This window comes from Micropterus salmoides, unplaced genomic scaffold (genome assembly GCF_014851395.1).
Source record: "Micropterus salmoides isolate LMB-PRFRI ecotype aquatic unplaced genomic scaffold, ASM1485139v1 Ms_hic_scaffold_1, whole genome shotgun sequence".
Lineage (NCBI taxonomy): Eukaryota > Metazoa > Chordata > Actinopteri > Centrarchiformes > Centrarchidae > Micropterus > Micropterus salmoides.
The window spans coordinates 57011421-57031443 of record NW_024040040.1 but is presented as its reverse complement, the minus strand read 5'-3'; the positions used below and the strand labels follow the sequence as shown (position 1 = coordinate 57031443).

Genomic DNA, 20023 nt, shown 5'->3' with positions numbered 1-20023 from the left:
AAATAAGTTAACCACAGAATCTAAAATGACATTAAATTCATTTAAACGGCACGTGTAATAAGTAGAACCGCTGAGTAAAAACTAAATCTGATGGAATAAATGAAACTAAAGGTAAATATGAAATAAAATGAAAAGCTCCCTGAAGGTTTGTCACAGTTGGAAAAGATAAACTATGAAATAGAATAAAAGTAAAAAGTGTTGAAGATTGAAACATGGAGAAATAAATAATTATAGAATAACGCCCCCCACCCTCTCTCTCTCTCTCTCTCTCTCTCTCGTGCCCCCTAACGTCTCTCGCCCCCTGTGACGTCAGCGGTCTCGGTAAACGGAGCCAGTCTCTCTCTCCGGTCTGAAGAGAAACGGAGGAAAAAGAAACGGGAGAGGAACCGGAGCGACTGAGACCCGAACCGTCCGTGTGTCTGAGCTGAAGACAGGACGCGGCAGAAGTAGAGGAAGGAGAAGAAGAAGGAGAAAGAAAAGAAGAAGAAGAAGAAGGAGAGAAGCAGAAGAAGTTGCTCGGTAGTTTTCCCTCGCGCTCCAGAGGGTCTCGGTGCGGACATGGAGCGGACCGGAACTTTCCTGCTGTCCGCGGCTCTTCTACTGCTTTCACTGGGATTAACGGGCGCGCGAGCGGACACCTTCAAAGGTAAGAGGAGACACGGGGGACCGGGTTTCAGGGCTCGGGGGTCCGGGTCTCTGAGGGCTCTGGGGGAAGGGGGGGGGGGGCATGGGAGTTGCTGTTTCTGTGTCGGCATCCAAGTTTCCAGCTGGAAAATCTCCTCCCTCCTTCTCCTCCTCTGTTCCTCCTTTCTGTCAGAGCAGGAAAACTTTCTGCGTCAGGTCTAAAGAGAAACATACACCGCGAATACTGCGAAGTAATACTGCGAAGTAATGCTGCGAAGTAATACTGCGAAGTAATGCTGCGAAGCAACAGAGCGAAGAGGTCCGTGAGTCCAGCATTCGAGGCAGCAGAGGAGGAACCAGAGAGAGAATCAGCTACATGAAATAAAACTATACAGAAACACAGAAGATCCGAGTCCGTTGGAGATATTAGAGTCAGTAGGAGATATTAGAGTCAGTAGGAGATATTAGAGTCAGTACAGATATTAGAGTCAGTAGGAGATATTAGAGTCAGTAGGAGATATTAGAGTCAGTAGAGATATTAGAGTCAGTAGAGATATTAGAGTCAGTAGGAGATATTAGAGTCAGTAGGAGATATTAGAGTCAGTACAGATATTAGAGTCAGTAGGAGATATTAGAGTCAGTAGGAGATATTAGAGTCAGTAGAGATATTAGAGTCAGTACAGATATTAGAGTCAGTAGGAGATATTAGAGTCAGTAGGAGATATTAGAGTCAGTAGAGATATTAGAGTCAGTAGGAGATATTAGAGTCAGTACAGATATTAGAGTCAGTAGAGATATTAGAGTCAGTAGGAGATATTAGAGTCAGTAGAGATATTAGAGTCAGTAGAGATATTAGAGTCAGTATTAGATATTAGAGTCAGTAGAGATATTAGAGTCAGTAGAGATATTAGAGTCAGTACAGATATTAGAGTCAGTAGGAGATATTAGAGTCAGTAGAGATATTAGAGTCAGTAGAGATATTAGAGTCAGTATTAGATATTAGAGTCAGTAGAGATATTAGAGTCAGTAGGAGATATTAGAGTCAGTAGGAGATATTAGAGTCAGTAGAGATATTAGAGTCAGTAGGAGATATTAGAGTCAGTAGAGATATTAGAGTCAGTAGGAGATATTAGAGTCAGTATTAGATATTAGAGTCAGTAGAGATATTAGAGTCAGTAGAGATATTAGAGTCAGTACAGATATTAGAGTCAGTAGAGATATTAGAGTCAGTAGGAGATATTAGAGTCAGTAGAGATATTAGAGTCAGTAGAGATATTAGAGTCAGTATTAGATATTAGAGTCAGTAGAGATATTAGAGTCAGTACAGATATTAGAGTCAGTAGGAGATATTAGAGTCAGTAGAGATATTAGAGTCAGTAGAGATATTAGAGTCAGTAGGAGATATTAGAGTCAGTAGAGATATTAGAGTCAGTATTAGATATTAGAGTCAGTAGAGATATTAGAGTCAGTACAGATATTAGAGTCAGTAGGAGATATTAGAGTCAGTAGAGATATTAGAGTCAGTATGAGATATTAGAGTCAGTAGGAGATATTAGAGTCAGTAGAGATATTAGAGTCAGTAGAGATATTAGAGTCAGTAGGAGATATTAGAGTCAGTACATATATTAGAGTCAGTAGGAGATATTAGAGTCAGTAGAGATATTAGAGTCAGTATTAGATATTAGAGTCAGAATTAGATATTGGAGTCAGTAGAGATATTAGAGTCAGTAGAGATATTAGAGTCAGTATTAGATATTAGAGTCAGTAGAGATATTAGAGTCAGTATTAGATATTATAGTCAGTATTAGATATTAGAGTCAGTAGAGATATTAGAGTCAGTAGGAGATATTAGAGTCAGTAGAGATATTAGAGTCAGTAGAGATATTAGAGTCAGTACAGATATTAGAGTCAGTAGGAGATATTAGAGTCAGTAGGAGATATTAGAGTCAGTAGAGATATTAGAGTCAGTAGGAGATATTAGAGTCAGTAGAGATATTAGAGTCAGTAGAGATATTAGAGTCAGTAGGAGATATTAGAGTCAGTAGAGATATTAGAGTCAGTAGGAGATATTAGAGTCATAGAGTCAGTAGGAGATATTAGAGTCAGTAGGAGATATCAGAGTCAGTAGAGATATTAGAGTCAGTAGAGATATTAGAGTCAGTAGAAGATATTAGAGTCAGTAGAGATATTAGAGTCAGTAGGAGATATTAGAGTCAGTAGGAGATATTAGAGTCAGTAGAGATATTAGAGTCAGTAGAGATATTAGAGTCAGTACAGATATTAGAGTCAGTAGAGATATTAGAGTCAGTAGAGATATTAGAGTCAGTATTAGATATTAGAGTCAGCAGGAGATATTAGAGTCAGTAGAGATATTAGAGTCAGTAGAGATATTAGAGTCAGTACAGATATTAGAGTCGGTACAGATATTAGAGTCAGTAGGAGATATTAGAGTCAGTAGGAGATATTAGAGTCAGTAGAGATATTAGAGTCAGTAGGAGATATCAGAGTCAGTAGGAGATATTAGAGTCAGTAGAGATATTAGAGTCAGTAGGAGATATTAGAGTCAGTAGAGATATTAGAGTCAGTAGGAGATATTAGAGTCAGTAGAGATGTTAGAGTCAGTAGGAGATATTAGAGTCAGTAGGAGATATTAGAGTCAGTATGAGATATTAGAGTCAGTAGGAGATATTAGAGTCAGTAGAGATGTTAGAGTCAGTAGGAGATATTAGAGTCAGTAGAGATGTTAGAGTCAGTAGGAGATATTAGAGTCTATCAGTACAGAAGCTGCCGCTCTCCGCCGCTCCTCTCAGGTTCTTGTGGTCCAAACACAAACTCTTTATTGACAAAAAGATTACCAGGATTGATCAGCTGATGTGTTCAGTGGTAAATAATAATACTCCACACACACCACAGTGAGAACCGGCTGCTCATTTCGGATACTTTATTGATCAACACACATATTGATCAGAAATAGAACCAGTTATTGTCCCCGTCTGTCTGCACGCAGCCTGCAGTAGTACTACCACAGAGCAGTACTGTGGTAGTACAAGGGGGTTCTGCTGAGGCCTGAAGCTGGAGAGCAGCTCTGTGGGTTCTCTGGAGAACCTGCTGTGTTGGCGTGCTTTGGTTCTGCTGAGGGTTCCTCTGTGTTCTGATGATGATGATGATGGTTGAGTCGGCTGCTGTTCCTCTGCACAGCTGATGGGGGCAGCAGCAAAGAGCTCAGAGATTTAATATATTGAACACAGGTCAGCCTCATTGATGGGGGTGGACAAAATAACAGAAACACCTCAGTCACAGCTTCGTGGAGGAGGATCCTCTGCAGCAGGACTGATAAGCAGAAGCTGCTCTGATTGGACGTTTGACGGGATCTTTATACTATTTATAATGAATTATTGGTCTAATCCGCTGTAGCTGTGGACCACCTGCTCAGGTGAGTCTGGACTGAACCACCTTTGTTCTCGGTCCTGATGCTGGAACAGTCAGTGTTGCAGCAGCAGGCTGACTGTCATGGAAACCAATTAGCACCAGAGTAAGGAAGGAATCCCCCCCCCACCCCCCCCCCACCGTCTTTTAAAGAAATAACTGGGCCGTTGGACGGATCAATGACTCACACATGAAACCCGTGTTGGATCTTTCAGTGCGACTTCACCTCCCTAGGACATCATGATGTCTGACGTCCAGAACCGTTATTAAACTTATCCTCTTTTCTAAGAGCGTCCTGGCTGAGGTAGTTTCATCAGTGGAAAGAAAAGCCAACACATTAGAAACATCAGTGATTTCAAATCTTTCAAGTTAAAACTGTTCATAAAATCTCTTTTTCCAGAATCCGTTCTAACATTTGGGACAGTTAACAAAATAAGGTCCTGTGAATTTAACATCCCGGTACAGTCTAGACCTGCTCTGAGATAACTGTTGCTGTGATTTGGCGCTATATAAATAAAACTGAATTGAATTGAACGGAGACAGAACCAGAAAGAGTTTTGGACCAATAAAATGCTCCTACAGGGCTACTTCCTGTCGGCACCAGCGTCTAATGGCGTAGAGCAGCAGCAGAAACACCGTCGCTCGGTAGCTGCAGAGCTGCACCAACATAAAGTCTCGGTGTGTTTGTCTGACTCGGATCGTCTCTCTTTAATCAGCCCACCTGCCAAACAGTTTTATAGGTTCACAGAGAGTTTATAATCTAGGCAGTACAGGTACATCTCTCATGTGCGACGGGTGTCTCAGGGTTTTGACGTCGTTAGTGGGCCTACATGGATCCCTCCGTGCAGGCTTTGGTCGGCTTCGCCGTCCGATCTCTGGCTTAGCCCCTTGAGAGAGACGCTGCAGAACCTGAGAGTAGTGTTGTAGTACTCGAGTCTTGGTTTCAAGACCGGTCTTAAGACCACTTTTTGACGCTCTTGGTCTTGTCTCGGACTCGACCGCATTTGTACTCAGTCTTGTCTCGGTCTCAGACATGGAGGACTCTGGATTTTATTTCAAGACCAGCCAAGACCATAACTTTGGGAACATCAATAAACTGCTTTTGCGTCGTCTGATTTATTTGTGAACATCCAAACTGTGATTGGATGGAAAAGTTATTGCTTCACATGCAACCAGTAAGCCTAATTAACACGTGTTGTTCCCGTTAACGACTGCCCCTGTCGGTGGTCAGCGTGGAAGAGGAGCGTTGATAAAGACGCTGACGTTGATTTCAGCTCTTAGTGTTTGTATGTGGGGGTTTTAAAGGGAATGTGGATCTTTCAGATCAATGTGAGAAGCACCTGGGATCTCATTCCACATTTTATTCTGTGGCATGTAATGTGGGGAACTGGTCTTGGTCTTGTCTCGGTCTCGCCCTCCCTCGGCCTTGGTCTCAGCCCCTAAAAGTCTTGGTCTCTCTCTCTAAATCTGTTCACTGCGGTAAAGCTCAAAGGACGGTTTGTCTTCAGACTAAAGACAAACGTTCAGCTTTTTTATTTTAACTGTTTAAGCATCTTCCAATAAATAGAGCAGCTGAAGTCACCTGGAGGAAAGCTTCAACATGAAGCTGCCCTGCTGTCGCTCTCTAAGAAGGTCTGTCTGCGTCTGCAGCCTCGGGGTGTGTTGGTTTTCTCCTCCTGTCCGTCCCTCTCTGCTGCACATATGGAGGGCTGGGTGGGGGGGGGCACATTGTGTGTGTGTGAAGCAGCGGAGAATGAAATTAAGCCCTCTGCGGCCTGTGTCCAAGATGGCCGCCATGCCCTAATAACCGTGGCGATGGAGCGAGGCTAATGAATAAGCCCGGTCGTCGGGGCGACGGCTGTTTGAGCCGTTCAGCTGGTCGTTTGTTTGTTTGTCACTTTATTGACTCTCTTATTGATGTTGCTTGTTGTTTGTTAGCAACGTGTCTTTCATCAATCACAGTGTCTACCAACAACAAGCAGCTCTTTGAAATGGTTTTGAGTCTCTTTGTAGTGGTTTTGAGGATGTTTGGTGGTTTTAAGTCTCTTTGTGGTAGTTTTGAGTCTCTGTGGTGATTTTGAGTCTCTTTGTAATGGTTTTGTTTCTCTTTGTGGTAGTTTTGAGTCTCTGTGGTGGTTTTGAGTATCTTTGGTGGTTTTAAGTTTCTTTGTAATGGTTTTGTTTCTCTTTGTCTGTGGTGATATTGAGTCTCTGTGGTGGTTTTGAGTCTCTGCGGTAGTTTTGAGTCTCTTTGAAATGGTTTTGAGTCTCTGCGGTAGTTTTGAGTCTCTTTGAAATGGTTTTAAGTCTCTGTGGTAGTTTTGAGTCTCTTTGAAATGGTTTTGAGTCTCTGCAGTAGTTTTGAGTCTCTTTGAAATGGTTTAGAGTCTCTGTGGTAGTTTTGAGTCTCTTTGAGTGGTTTTGAGTCTCTTTGAAATGGTTTAGAGTCTCTTTGAGTGGTTTTGAGTCTCTTTGAAATGGTTTAGAGTCTCTGTGGTAGTTTTGAGTCTCTTTGAAATGGTTTAGAGTCTCTGTGGTGGTTTTGAGTCTCTTTGAAATGGTTTAGAGTCTCTGTGGTAGTTTTGAGTCTCTTTGAAATGGTTTTGAGTCTCTGCGGTAGTTTTGAGTCTCTTTGAAATGGTTTAGAGTCTCTGTGGTAGTTTTGAGTCTCTTTGAAATGGTTTAGAGTCTCTGCGGTAGTTTTGAGTCTCTTTGAAATGGTTTAGAGTCTCTGCGGTAGTTTTGAGTCTCTTTGAAATGGTTTAGAGTCTCTGTGGTAGTTTTGAGTCTCTTTGAGTGGTTTAGAGTCTCTGTGGTAGTTTTGAGTCTCCTTGAAATGGTTTAGAGTCTCTGTGGTAGTTTTGAGTCTCTTTGAAATGGTTTAGAGTCTCTGTGGTAGTTTTGAGTCTCTTTGAAATGGTTTAGAGTCTCTTTGAAATGGTTTAGAGTCTCTGCGGTAGTTTTGAGTCTCTTTGAAATGGTTTAGAGTCTCTGCGGTAGTTTTGAGTCTCTTTGAAATGGTTTTGAGTGTCTGCGGTAGTTTTGAGTCTCTTTGAAATGGTTTAGAGTCTCTGCGGTAGTTTTGAGTCTCTTTGAAATGGTTTAGAGTCTCTGTGGTAGTTTTGAGTCTCTTTGAGTGGTTTAGAGTCTCTGTGGTAGTTTTGAGTCTCCTTGAAATGGTTTAGAGTCTCTGTGGTAGTTTTGAGTCTCTTTGAAATGGTTTAGAGTCTCTGTGGTAGTTTTGAGTCTCTTTGAAATGGTTTAGAGTCTCTTTGAAATGGTTTAGAGTCTCTGTGGTAGTTTTGAGTCTCTTTGAGTGGTTTTGAGTAGTAGTGGTTTTGTGTGGTAGTTTTGAGTCTCTTTGAAATGGTTTAGAGTCTCTGCGGTAGTTTTGAGTCTCTTTGAAATGGTTTTGAGTCTCTGCGGTAGTTTTGAGTCTCTTTGAAATGGTTTTGAGTGTCTGCGGTAGTTTTGAGTCTCTTTGAAATGGTTTTGAGTCTCTGCGGTAGTTTTGAGTCTCTTTGAAATGGTTTAGAGTCTCTGTGGTAGTTTTGAGTCTCTTTGAAATGGTTTAGAGTCTCTTTGAAATGGTTTAGAGTCTCTGTGGTAGTTTTGAGTCTCTTTGAGTGGTTTTGAGTCTCTGTGGTAGTTTTGAGTCTCTTTGAGTGGTTTTGAGTCTCTTTGAAATGGTTTAGAGTCTCTGTGGTAGTTTTGAGTCTATTTGAAATGGTTTAGAGTCTCTGTGGTGGTTTTGAGTCTCTTTGAAATGGTTTAGAGTCTCTGCGGTAGTTTTGAGTCTCTTTGAAATAGTTTTGAGTCTCTTTGAGTGGTTTAGAGTCTCTGTGGTAGTTTTGAGTCTCCTTGAAATGGTTTAGAGTGTCTGTGGTAGTTTTGAGTCTCTTTGAAATGGTTTAGAGTCTCTGTGGTAGTTTTGAGTCTCTATGAGTGGTTTTGAGTCTCTGTGGTAGTTTTGAGTCTCTTTGAGTGGTTTTGAGTCTCTTTGAAATGGTTTAGAGTCTCTGTGGTAGTTTTGAGTCTCTTTGAGTGGTTTTGAGTCTCTGCGGTAGTTTTGAGTCTCTTTGAAATGGTTTTGAGTCTCTGCGGTAGTTTTGAGTCTCTTTGAAATGGTTTTGAGTGTCTGCGGTAGTTTTGAGTCTCTTTGAAATGGTTTTGAGTCTCTGCGGTAGTTTTGAGTCTCTTTGAAATGGTTTAGAGTCTCTGTGGTAGTTTTGAGTCTCTTTGAAATGGTTTAGAGTCTCTGCAGTAGTTTTGAGTCTCTTTGAAATGGTTTAGAGTCTCTGTGGTAGTTTTGAGTCTCTTTGAGTGGTTTTGAGTCTCTGTGGTAGTTTTGAGTCTCTTTGAGTGGTTTTGAGTCTCTTTGAAATGGTTTAGAGTCTCTGTGGTAGTTTTGAGTCTCTTTGAAATGGTTTAGAGTCTCTGTGGTGGTTTTGAGTCTCTTTGAAATGGTTTAGAGTCTCTGCGGTAGTTTTGAGTCTCTTTGAAATAGTTTTGAGTCTCTTTGAGTGGTTTAGAGTCTCTGTGGTAGTTTTGAGTCTCCTTGAAATGGTTTAGAGTGTCTGTGGTAGTTTTGAGTCTCTTTGAAATGGTTTAGAGTCTCTGTGGTAGTTTTGAGTCTCTATGAGTGGTTTTGAGTCTCTGTGGTAGTTTTGAGTCTCTTTGAGTGGTTTTGAGTCTCTTTGAAATGGTTTAGAGTCTCTGTGGTAGTTTTGAGTCTCTTTGAGTGGTTTTGAGTCTCTGTGGTAGTTTTGAGTCTCTTTGAAATGGTTTAGAGTCTCTGTGGTAGTTTTGAGTCTCTTTGAAATGGTTTAGAGTCTCTGTGGTAGTTTTGAGTCTCTTTGAGTGGTTTTGAGTCTCTGTGGTAGTTTTGAGTCTCTTTGAAATGGTTTTGAGTCTCTGCTGTAGTTTTGAGTCTCTTTGAAATGGTTTAGAGTCTCTGTGGTAGTTTTGAGTCTCTTTGAGTGGTTTTGAGTCTCTGTGGTAGTTTTGAGTCTCTTTGAAATGGTTTTGAGTCTCTGTGGTAGTTTTGAGTCTCTTTGAAATGGTTTAGAGTCTCTGTGGTAGTTTTGAGTCTCTTTGAAATGGTTTACAGTCTCTGTGGTAGTTTTGAGTCTCTTTGAAATGGTTTAGAGTGTCTGTGGTAGTTTTGAGTCTCTTTGAAATGATTTAGAGTCTCTGTGGTAGTTTTGAGTCTCTTTGAAATGGTTTAGAGTCTCTTTGAGTGGTTTTGAGTCTCTTTGAAATGGTTTTGAGTCTCTTTGAGTGGTTTTGAGTCTCTTTGAAATGGTTTTGAGTCTCTTTGAAATGGTTTTGAGTCTCTGTGGTAGTTTTGAGTCTCTTTGAAATGTTTTTGAGTCTCTTTGAAATTGTTTTGAATCTCTGCGGTAGTTTTGTGTCTCTTTGCTTTGGTTTTGAGTCTCTTCCTGTTGGATTTGCGTGTCTTTCTGGTAAACCTGTCTTGGATCTCATTAGTGAACCACTGGTTTAAAACATGAAAAACAGCAGGTTGGTCCTTTAAAGTGTAAAATGACCAAAACCTTTGAGCAGAAGCAAAGAAAGAGAGCTGTCTGTAATTAGAGCACTACTGTTAACTCAGCAGCACACACACACTCTCCCTGATGACCTGGTGTGTCCAGGTTCAGGACTGTCGCTGATTCAGGACTTTACCGTTTCCTCCCGAGTGTGTGAGTGTTCAGGTGCAGTCAGCTCTTTGTTCTGTCTCGTCAGGGTTTTAATGAAGCTCACAGATTAAACTGTGAAGTCAGGTGTGTGTGTTGAGGGTCCTCAGTGAGTTCATTATCTCCCCTCAAACCTCCGAGACCTCCTTCCTTTATTTCCCTCCTCTCTTTCTTTTCTTGTTTCTTCTTCTTTCCATCCATCATGTACGATCACATTCAGACATCCTCTGCAGTCCGACATGATGACTGAAGGTTACAGCCTCCTCATGCTTTCAGCTCCTCTGCTTCCTGTACGGCAGCGTTTACTCATCACGTCTGTTTCTGGTCCAGCCCGAACTACATGGGATAAATTCTTTATTGTCATTTATCAGCTGTCAGAAACACAGATCCAGATTTATCTGCAATCAGCTGATATCGGCCGATGTATCGTCAGGCTCTAGTTTCTGCTTTTATCCACAAAGTACTTTCACAAAGGAAACTCTTCTCACAGATGTTTACAGGGGTTGTCTCTAAATGATCTTTGTTGGGAGTTCCTACTAGCCAATCAGAAGCAGAGAAGGGCGGGTCAGCGAGAAGCCGGTAAACGGCTCGGGTTCAGCCGTACGTGTTGCCGACCGGCTCGGCAACATGGACTGGAGCGAGAGTTTCAGAGCGGTGAGTTATTAATCTGTATCCATAAAGTTTTAACTGAGCTCTGTCTCTACATCACAGGAACAACTTTCTGTCCACTGACTGCCTGGAGGGTAGCTAGTGTTTGGAAGGGAGAGGAGAGCTGTGTGCTGCAGCGTGTCGGAGTCGCCGCTCGGCGAGCGTTATATGAGGCGCGTTTAGCTTTCCTGTGACGTCACGAAGCGGCTGGACTACAAACGAGCTGTTTTCAGTTCAGAGCAGAGTTTTCTGTGGGAGATGGGAACTCACTTTGGGCTTTTTCACTTTGCAAACCTGCTACAGCACAAAAAAGGTTTATAACTCAATAAAGTAGAGGGGAAAAGCCAAATAGCAGAATACCACCTCTTTAAACTCAGGGTTAACGTTGTGAAACGGTTACAGTTTGGTTAGGTTTAGGAAAAGATCGCAGTCTAGGTTAAAATCCTTACCTGACTTATCTCACCTGCATTATTTAACTGAAAACTTTAAGTCAACTTTGTTTCACACGGGATTCGAACCTCGGTGTCCTGGGTGAAAGACTTTGTCGCTCTTTATGCTGAATCGCCTGACTTCCTCCTGTGACCCCGTCGTACGGCCACTAGAGGAGGCGACCTAACGATGAACCTAAATATGGGACCTTTTCTGGTTTCTGTGTCAGTCAAGGGTCCAAACAAGGCCCCCTGCTGCTCAGTCTGTCATAAATAAGATGCATTTTCCATCTCAGCACTGTGACGTCTGTTTTTATGACTGACTCCAACCAACCAGAGCGTCTCCAGGTTCCATCTGCCGTGGACCTCCAGTCCTGTTTGATTTAGAAGAAAGACTAAATGTTCTAACTGGTACAGAACCGAGGACTTTGGTTCCACATGTGTTAGACCTCGCCGCTGTGACTCTTATGTGAAGGTCAGAGGTCACTGACATCAGCTGACTTCAGAGCCGGACCACAGGAGAATCTGGACATGAACTGACTGGTCTCCAGGAACACCTCACTCCTGGAAGTTAGAGACACTCGTTCCGGTGAGGGACTTCAGCGGTTTATATTTCTGATGAGATCTGGCATGGATCTGTGTGTGTGAATGAAGGCGATCACATGACTTTCCGTCCGTTCTCAGGCTGCTTCTTAAGCCAATTTAGCTGCTGCACAGTGACCTTTAAAGCTGTTAGTGTTCTCAGCGGTGTGTGGTCGCCCCGAGCCTGGCAGCTCCTGGGCCTAAAAAACAAGTCCTCCTGTGTTCCTCTGCAGCCGGTAACGCTGTTCAGGTCCAGAGTGTCCCGGCCAGCTGAGTGTCACGAGTGAAATCAAAGTGAGAACATCGCGGGGCGGCCGTGCGTCGCGTCCACAGGAACCCTCACTTCCACTGTTTCTATTCATTACCTGAGCTGCAATGCATGCTGGTCCCACTGTGATGCGATCTGAGAGATGGGGGCGCCACTTTGCTGCTCCTCATTTGCATAAAGGTTGAAAGGTCTAGGCCACTTTATGAGTAACTGGAGCGTCCGGCAAAAGGAAGCTTCTGCGTCAGGCGTTTAGTGCTGGGGGGCCCTGCGACCCCCGTGGACCTGAACCACAGCTTCAGACAGGCAGACCCGCCTGATCTAACCCGCGGCGAGTGTTATAGACTTGTTACCATGGAAGCGACACTGGCTGATGGATGCAGGAAGCGGGGGGTCCTCACAAGTTCAGGAGAGCCGGAGTGTTTTAAGTCAGAGAGCTGCTGAACAGGCAGGAAGCATCTTAACACAGATTATACTGATAACACACACACACACACAGTCTAATCCCTGTCTCATTACTCCAGTCTGTCACACACAGATACCTTCAAACAATAATCCTATGAATATGATCAGGGATTTGGGCCACAACACCAATCAGGCTGACATTCTGGACAGGGATTAAACACACAGTAACACAGTGGGCTGTAATCTGCTGACTGTTTCCATAATCTGATGTCACAGAGATAATTTGGTTAATCTGAAAAAACGTCTCGTTTTGCTTTTAAAGAAAAAACAACTGATGTCAGGGGCGATGCCTTGTTGCCACGACAACGGTCACATGAGGCCCTCAGGTGCCCCCCCCCCGACCCGCGTCGTTCATCCATTAACACCACGTTGATCGATGGCTGAAGTCATGTGACTTCCTGCCACATCCTGTATGGTGTCCATGGCCTGATGGGAAATGTTGTTCATTAAAGCTGGAAAATAAACTTTAGACCGCGTTGTGATGTGGACACGAGGCGGCTCAGACATTAAACACACAAAGAGAAAAAAACAAGTGAGAGCAGGAGAGGACACGGTTCATTCAGGCCCTGTGAACCGCTTTATGGACCGGAACCAGCTCCCTGACGGGCAGGAAGCCGGTCTACAGACCTGCCGGTCTTAGTGAGGACTCTGGACCAGCTGCAGGGTTTAGAACCCAGGTCTGTAGAACCCAGGTCTACAGACCTGCCGGTCTTAGTGGGTTCTCAAGCTGTGGATCCTCAGCAGAAAGTTTAAGTGGGGGATGTAAAGGCAGCAGAAGAGGACCGAGTGTGTGCTGTATTTTCCTCTGTGGTTTCTAACATTAGCAGGCAGGCTGTATAAAGTGTCCTGTGGTGAGTTCAGGGGCTGAGGGAGATTTGGATCTCTGTGTGCTCTCAGAGACACAAATCCTGCACAGCTTCCATCTCATCTCACACGTTAAACAAAAGGAGTCTTAATCCGGCTCCTTTAATCCCCGCTGGGTTTGCAGACGCTGCATCTGAAGGCGGCGCGTTAATCCCAGAGGCCACCGGGGCCGCTCTCAGCGGCGTCTCAGCCCGGGGGGGGGTGCTCTCGCTATAACGGCCTTAATCCAACCCGGACCGACCACGAAACACAGGCAGCAAGGAAAGTTTCCTCCTTCTGTCGCCGTAGATAATTTGCCGCTCTGACGTGGATTTGTGGGGAGATTAAAGCGAACAAAGACTTCTGCATTTTTTAAATTACTCAAATACAAACATGGAGCATGAAAGCGCTGGGGGGGGGCCAGAGATTACCCACTCACTGAATTCATCTTCATGATGTAAAGAACGTGTGCAGCAGGAGGAGGTCGACGTGGACGCCGCCTTCAGCCGAGATCAAAGATCAGAAATAATCATCAAGAGATTATCAAGAAGGAAACTTCTGCAGCAGAAACACCACAGAAGAAGAGCTCTGTTTCTTCTTCTCTGTTCCTCGTGTTGTCCGGCTGCCGGTCTTCAATAAATCAAAGGTTTTGGTGTGTTCAGGTTCGGTTAGGGCCGGGGCCGCGATGTGTTCAGGTGCAGGTGAAGCTGTAGGCCAGGTGTGTGTCAGCAGGTTTCCAGCTCCTCTCTCCCTCTTTTATTTCCTCCTGTGGGATTTTCTGCCCAGCTGAGGAGATTACATTAACATCCAGATTAATATTAAAGACATCGACTCGTCTTAATACAGAAACCTCCCTGTCTCTCTCTCTCTCTCTCACTGTCTGTCTCTCTCAGCGCCGTCGGTGAAACGAAAGGAAGGAAGGATAAATATTTTATCAAGATTTTTAAGCTTTTTCTTTTTATCATAATCATTATGATAATGATCTGAAAAGAGCTGCCAGCTAACAGACAGCACACACACTCTCTCTGCTGCAGTGTGTGTGTGTGAGGCCTTCAGGGACTTCAGGCCCAGAAGCTGCTATTTAACCTATATTACTACAGTAAATATTCATACGCAGCTAATATCTGTGTGTGAGAGCAGTCAGCTGAGAAGAGCTTGGAGTCCTGGTCTGGGTCTGGTCCTCTGATGGTGTTTTGGGTTTTTAATAAAGAACCACAGAGCAGGTTTACACAGGTGAAGGATTTACTTAATAGCAAGAAACAAAGCAGGTAGAAAAGATGAGAAAGGTAAAGAGAGGATCATAAACATGGACAGTGTGTGCAGACTGTTTTCCTGTAGGAGTGTTCTGGACTGTGGTGAACCGGGCCTTGTTGAAGAGGCTGCAGACAGGAAGAAGCTGGTCATGTGGCATGAAGGTTCTGGTCCTGGTGGACGCACCAGACACCAGATTTAAAACCTCAGCAGAGAGGTGGAGCTGGCGCTCAGTCTGTTGGCGGACGTCCTGCTGTCCAGCGTTAAAGGTGCAGAACTTTCCTGTTTGGGTTCTTCAGGTTCCTGATTGATTCATGACCTGGTCTGTGTGGAGACCAGCTGTGTTTATTTCTGTCAAATCAAACGGACACTCTGACTGTCAGCCTGCAGTCGGGGCGTTCGCTGCCATCTGCAAACATGAGCGCTGCTGGCAGGTGGCGAGTGACGCCACGCGGCTGAGCGCGCTCAGTGTATGACGACCTCCTGCTTTCTGAGACGTCTTTGTGCTGAGGACAAGTTTCTGGGTCACTGTGTGTGTGTGTGTCCTCGGGCGGCTCCAGACTCTTAATATGCCACCAGACTGATTAATGATTGGCTGTATGTGTGTCAGAGCGTAACCGCGGGAAACCAAGATTCACCTTTGGGATTGGTCGAGGTTAAGAGAGGTTAAAGACACGGGGGGGGGTTAGATCAGTTATTACTGCTGATGTTTTCTGATCTTTTCATTCAGAGGAGGTAAAACTACTTTTATTTGACCTGATTTGTTTTCTTCAGACTTTTTAAAAAAGCAAACAGCTAAAACCTCGTTCAGCCTGGCCGGCTGTCACTCAGCCCAGAACAGGAAACACAAATAGCTCAAGTTCCTCCAACGAAGATTATTCCATATACCTGCTAGTATTCTAAATAACTACATATTAAACTCTTTCCAACCGGGAGGATCTGTCATCAACAATCTTGATTAGAGCTGATCATCATGAACACAAGTGCATCGTCTGCATAGAGGGAGACATGAAGGTCTGGTGTACAGCTTCATACTCTGTGAGAGGGGTCCAACTGCAGACCTCCACTCAGCTGATTGCAGTAAAATGCCAAAGTATATTATTCTTCAAAGGTAAATTATGAATGAGAAGTGTGTGTGTGTTTCTTTTAGGCTAAGTTACACTCTTAATCAACGACGATGTTTTTCTGTGGATGGATGTGGCTGTATGGACGGAGTTAACGTCATATTTTAACAGAATAAATAAATAGTTCCTGTAAAAAAAGATGCTGTTACTAGTTGAATGATTGAAGCGATATACAGTCGGCTTTGTTGCTACATCGGCACGTTAAGTAGAATAGGCTCAAATCAATATGCTATATTAAAGGAATTAGCCTGCTGGTTTCCCGTTACAGTGTTGACTAAATAATTAAATATGAGTCAACGACAAAAACCCTCCCCCTATGTCCACGTGGTTAAACTTTATAATTTTTAATGCGTTTCCTGTCAAATCGCACGCTTTTATTTTGTAGTTTTTGCATGAATTTCCTGTCCTGACCGGCCTGACAGTGGTGGTCTGCAGTTGGACCCTCTTGGACTCTGTGACCAAAGCAAACTGTAAAAGAGGTTTGATAGAACATTTCCCAGAATGCCCCTCTTTTCTCTGAGTCACTTCTAATGGAGACTTAAACAGCTTGTGATCAATTCAAAACTTCCTAACAAGAAGAACAATGAAAGGCTGTTAGCTGAAACTACACGTGTTGTTCCAGCAGCAAGAAATAGAGACATCAAACACTAAATCCACCGGTTTTAGTTTAATAAACTCACTGACAGCGTGTTCGAAATCCAGCGCAGTTTCTTTTCTGTCGGTTACGTCTCACAGTGAGCAGAAACATGATGCCGCTGGAACAGAGGATGTACGAAAGAGCTGACCCAGAATCAGGACCAGCCCACAGAGAGACAGACAGGTGACAGCTCCGGGGGCGGAGGGTCTAAGAGCCCCCCCAGGCCTGCTCGCAGCACATGTGCATTAGTGGTCGACCGCCATAAGGAAGCTGCAGGGGAGAGAGAGGGAGAGGGGGGGCGACTCCCTGTGGCTGACTGAGACTCTGTAGTGACTCTGGTTGATTATCAGTCGCTGTGACTCTCAGAGTTTCAGTAGCGTGACATCATTTTTCTGTAAAAGTCCGGATGATGTCAGATTCACCTGGCGGTGACACCTTTGTGACCTCCGCTCATAAAGTGTGAAACTGAACGTTAATGTTGGGGACGAAAAAAACCAGTGAAACTCCTCACAGGACACACCTGAGACCCTCCCCTCCTCTCTCCCCTCCTGGACCTCCCCTCCTCTCTCCCCTCCTCTCTCCCCTCCTGGACCTCCCCTCCTCTCTCCCCTCCTGGACCTCCCCTCCTCTCTCCCCTCCTCTCTCCCCTCCTGGACCTCCCCTCCTCTCTCCCCTCCTCTCTCCCCTCCTGGACCTCCCCTCCTCTCTCCCCTCCTGGACCTCCCCTCCTCTCTCCCCTCCTGGACCTCCCCTCCTCTCTCCCCTCCTCTCTCCCCTCCTGGACCTCCCCTCCTCTCTCCCCTCCTGGACCTCCCCTCCTGGACCTCCTCTCCTCTCTCCCCTCCTGGACCTCCCCTCCTCTCTCCCCTCCTGGACCTCCCCTCCTCTCTCCCCTCCTCTCTCCCCTCCTGGACCTCCCCTCCTGGACCTCCTCTCCTCTCTCCCCTCCTGGACCTCCCCTCCTCTCTCCCCTCCTGGACCTCCCCTCCTCTCTCCCCTCCTGGACCTCCCCTCCTCTCTCCCCTCCTGGACCTCCCCTCCTGGACCTCCCCTCCTCTCTCCCCTCCTGGACCTCCCCTCCTCTCTCCCCTCCTCTCTCCCCTCCTGGACCTCCCCTCCTGGACCTCCTCTCCTCTCTCCCCTCCTGGACCTCCCCTCCTCTCTCCCCTCCTGGACCTCCTCTCCTCTCTCCCCTCCTGGACCTCCCCTCCTGGACCTCCCCTCCTGGACCTCCCCTCCTCTCTCCCCTCCTGGACCTCCCCTCCTCTCTCCCCTCCTGGACCTCCCCTCCTGGACCTCCCCTCCTCTCTCCCCTCCTGGACCTCCCCTCCTCTCTCCCCTCCTGGACCTCCCCTCCTGGACCTCCCCTCCTCTCTCCCCTCCTGGACCTCCCTCCTCTCTCCCCTCCTGGACCTCCCCTCCTGGACCTCCCCTCCTCTCTCCCCTCCTGGACCTCCCCTCCTCTCCTCCCCTCTCTCCCCTCCTGTGTGTGTGTCAGCTGTGTGTCAGTGTGTGTGTGTGTGTCAGTGTGTGTCAGTGTGTGTGTCAGTGTGTGTCAGTGTGTGTCAGTGTGGTGTGTCAGTGTGTGTCAGTGTGTGTCAGTGTGTGTGTCAGTGTGTGTCAGTGTGTGTGTGTGTGTGTGTGTGTGTCAGTGTGTGTGTGTCAGTGTGTGTGTCAGTGTGTGTGTGTGTGTGTCAGTGTGTGTCAGTGTGTGTGTCAGTGTGTGTGTGTGTGTCAGTGTGTGTGTCAGTGTGTGTGTGTGTCAGTGTGTGTGTGTCAGTGTGTGTGTCAGTGTGTGTGGTGTGTGTCAGTGGTGTCAGTGTGTGTGTGTCAGTGTGTGTGTCAGTGTGTGTCAGTGTGTGTGTCAGTGTGTGTGTGGTGTGTCAGTGGTGTGTGTGTGTGTCAGTGTGTGTCATGTGTGTGTGTGTGTGTCAGTGTGTGTCAGTGTGTGTGTGTCAGTGTGTGTGTCAGTGTGTGTCAGTGTGTGTGTCAGTGTGTGTCAGTGTGTGTCAGTGTGTGTGTGTCAGTGTGTGTCAGTGTGTGTGTGTGTGTCAGTGTGTGTCAGTGTGTGTCAGTGTGTGTCAGTGTGTGTCAGTGTGTGTCAGTGTTGTGTGTCAGTGTGTGTGTGTCAGTGTGTGTCAGTGTGTGTCAGTGTGTGTCAGTGTGTGTGTGTGTGTCAGTGTGTGTCAGTGTGTGTCAGTGTGTGTCAGTGTGTGTGTGTCATGTGTGTCAGTGTGTGTGTGTCAGTGTGTGTGGTGTCAGTGTGTGTGTCAGTGTGTGTCAGTGTGTGTGTGTCAGTGTGTGTGTGTCAGTGTGGTGTCAGTGTGTGTCAGTGTGTGTGTCAGTGTGTGTCAGTGTGTGTGTCAGTGTGTCAGTGTGTGTGTGTGTCAGTGTGTGTGTGTGTGTCAGTGTGTGTGTGTGTGTCAGTGTGTGTCAGTGTGTGTGTGTGTGTGTCAGTGTGTGTCTGTGTGTTGTGTCAGTGTGTGTCTCAGTGTGTTGTGTGTGTCAGTGTGTGTGTGTCTGTGTGTGTCTCAGTGTGTGTCAGTGTGTGTGTGTCTGTGTGTCTCAGTGTGTGTCAGTGTGTGTGTGTGTGTGTGTGTGTCAGTGTGTGTGTGTCAGTGTGTGTGTGTGTCTCAGTGTGTGTGTGTGTCTGTGTGTGTCAGTGTGTGTGTGTCAGTGTGTGTGTCATGTGTGTCAGTGTGTGTGTGTGTGTCAGTGTGTGTGTGTCAGTGTGTGTGTCAGTGTGTGTCAGTGTGTGTGTGTGTGTCTGTGTGTCAGTGTGTGTGTGTCAGTGTGTGTGTGTCAGTGTGTGTGTGTGTTCTCAGTGTGTGTGTGTGTGTCTGTGTGTGTCAGTGTGTGTTGTCAGTGTGTGTGTGTCATGTGTGTCAGTGTGTGTGTGTGTGTGTCAGTGTGTGTGTGTCAGTGTGTGGTGTCAGCTGTGTGTCAGTGTGTTGTGTGTGTGTCAGTGTGTGTCAGTGTGTGTGTCAGTGTGTGTGTGTGGTGTCAGTGTGTGTCAGTGTGTGTGTCAGTGTGTGTCAGTGTGTGTCAGTGTGTTGTGTCAGTGTGTGTCATGTGTGTCAGTGTGTGTGTCATGTGTGTCAGTGTGTGTGTGTGTGTGTGTGTGTGTGTCAGTGTGTTGTGTCAGTGTGTGTGTCAGTGTGTGTGTGTGTGTCAGTGTGTGTCAGTGTGTGTGTCAGTGTGTGTGTGTTGTCAGTGTGTGTGTGTCAGTGTGTGTGTGTGTCAGTGTGTGTGTGTGTGTGTGTCAGTGTGTGTGTGTGTGTCAGTGTGTGTCAGTGTTTGTGTGTCAGTGTGTGGTCAGTGTGTGTCAGTGTGTGTCAGTGTGTGTGTGTGTGTCAGTGTGTGTGTGTGTGTCAGTGTGTGTCAGTGTGTGTGTGTGTGTCAGTGTGTGTCAGTGTGTGTGTGTGTGTGTGTCAGTGTGTGTCAGTGTGTGTGTGTCAGTGTGTGTCATGTGTTCAGTGTGTGTGTCAGTGTGTGTCAGTGTGTGTGTGTGTGTCAGTGTGTGTCAGTGTGTGTCAGTGTGTGTCAGTGTGTGTCAGTGTGTGTCAGTGGTGTGTGTCAGTGTGTGTGTCAGTGTGTTCAGTGTGTGTCAGTGGTGTCGTGTGTGTGTGTGTGTCAGTGTGTGTCAGTGTGTGTCAGTGTGTGTCAGTGTGTGTGTGTCAGTGTGTGTCAGTGTGTGTGTCAGTGTGTGTGTGTGTCAGTGTGTGTGTCAGTGTGTGTCAGTGTGTGTGTCAGTGTGTGTGTCAGTGTGTGTGTCAGTGTGTGTCAGTGTGTGTGTGTCAGTGTGTGTCATGTGTGTGTCAGTGTGTGTCAGTGTGTGTGTGTGTCAGTGTGTGTGTGTGTGTCAGTGTGTGTGTGTGTGTCAGTGTGTGTCAGTGTGTGTGTGTGTGTCAGTGTGTGTCTGTGTGTGTGTGTCAGTGTGTGTCTCAGTGTGTGTGTGTCAGTGTGTGTGTGTCTGTGTGTGTCTCAGTTGTGTCAGTGTGTGTGTGTCTGTGTGTGTCTCAGTGTGTGTCAGT

General features: G+C 45.8%; 1 protein-coding gene across 1 annotated transcript in view; it reads left to right on the top strand.

The window, feature by feature from the left end:
• Positions 1 to 314: 314 nt before the first annotated feature.
• The window catches only part of LOC119888158 (receptor-type tyrosine-protein phosphatase mu-like), a 139266-nt gene continuing 119557 nt past the window's right edge, over positions 315 to 20023 (top strand). The window contains 1 exon segment of the mRNA XM_038698658.1: positions 315 to 646. Coding sequence (XP_038554586.1) covers positions 559 to 646 — 88 coding nt within the window. The 5' untranslated portion in view covers positions 315 to 558.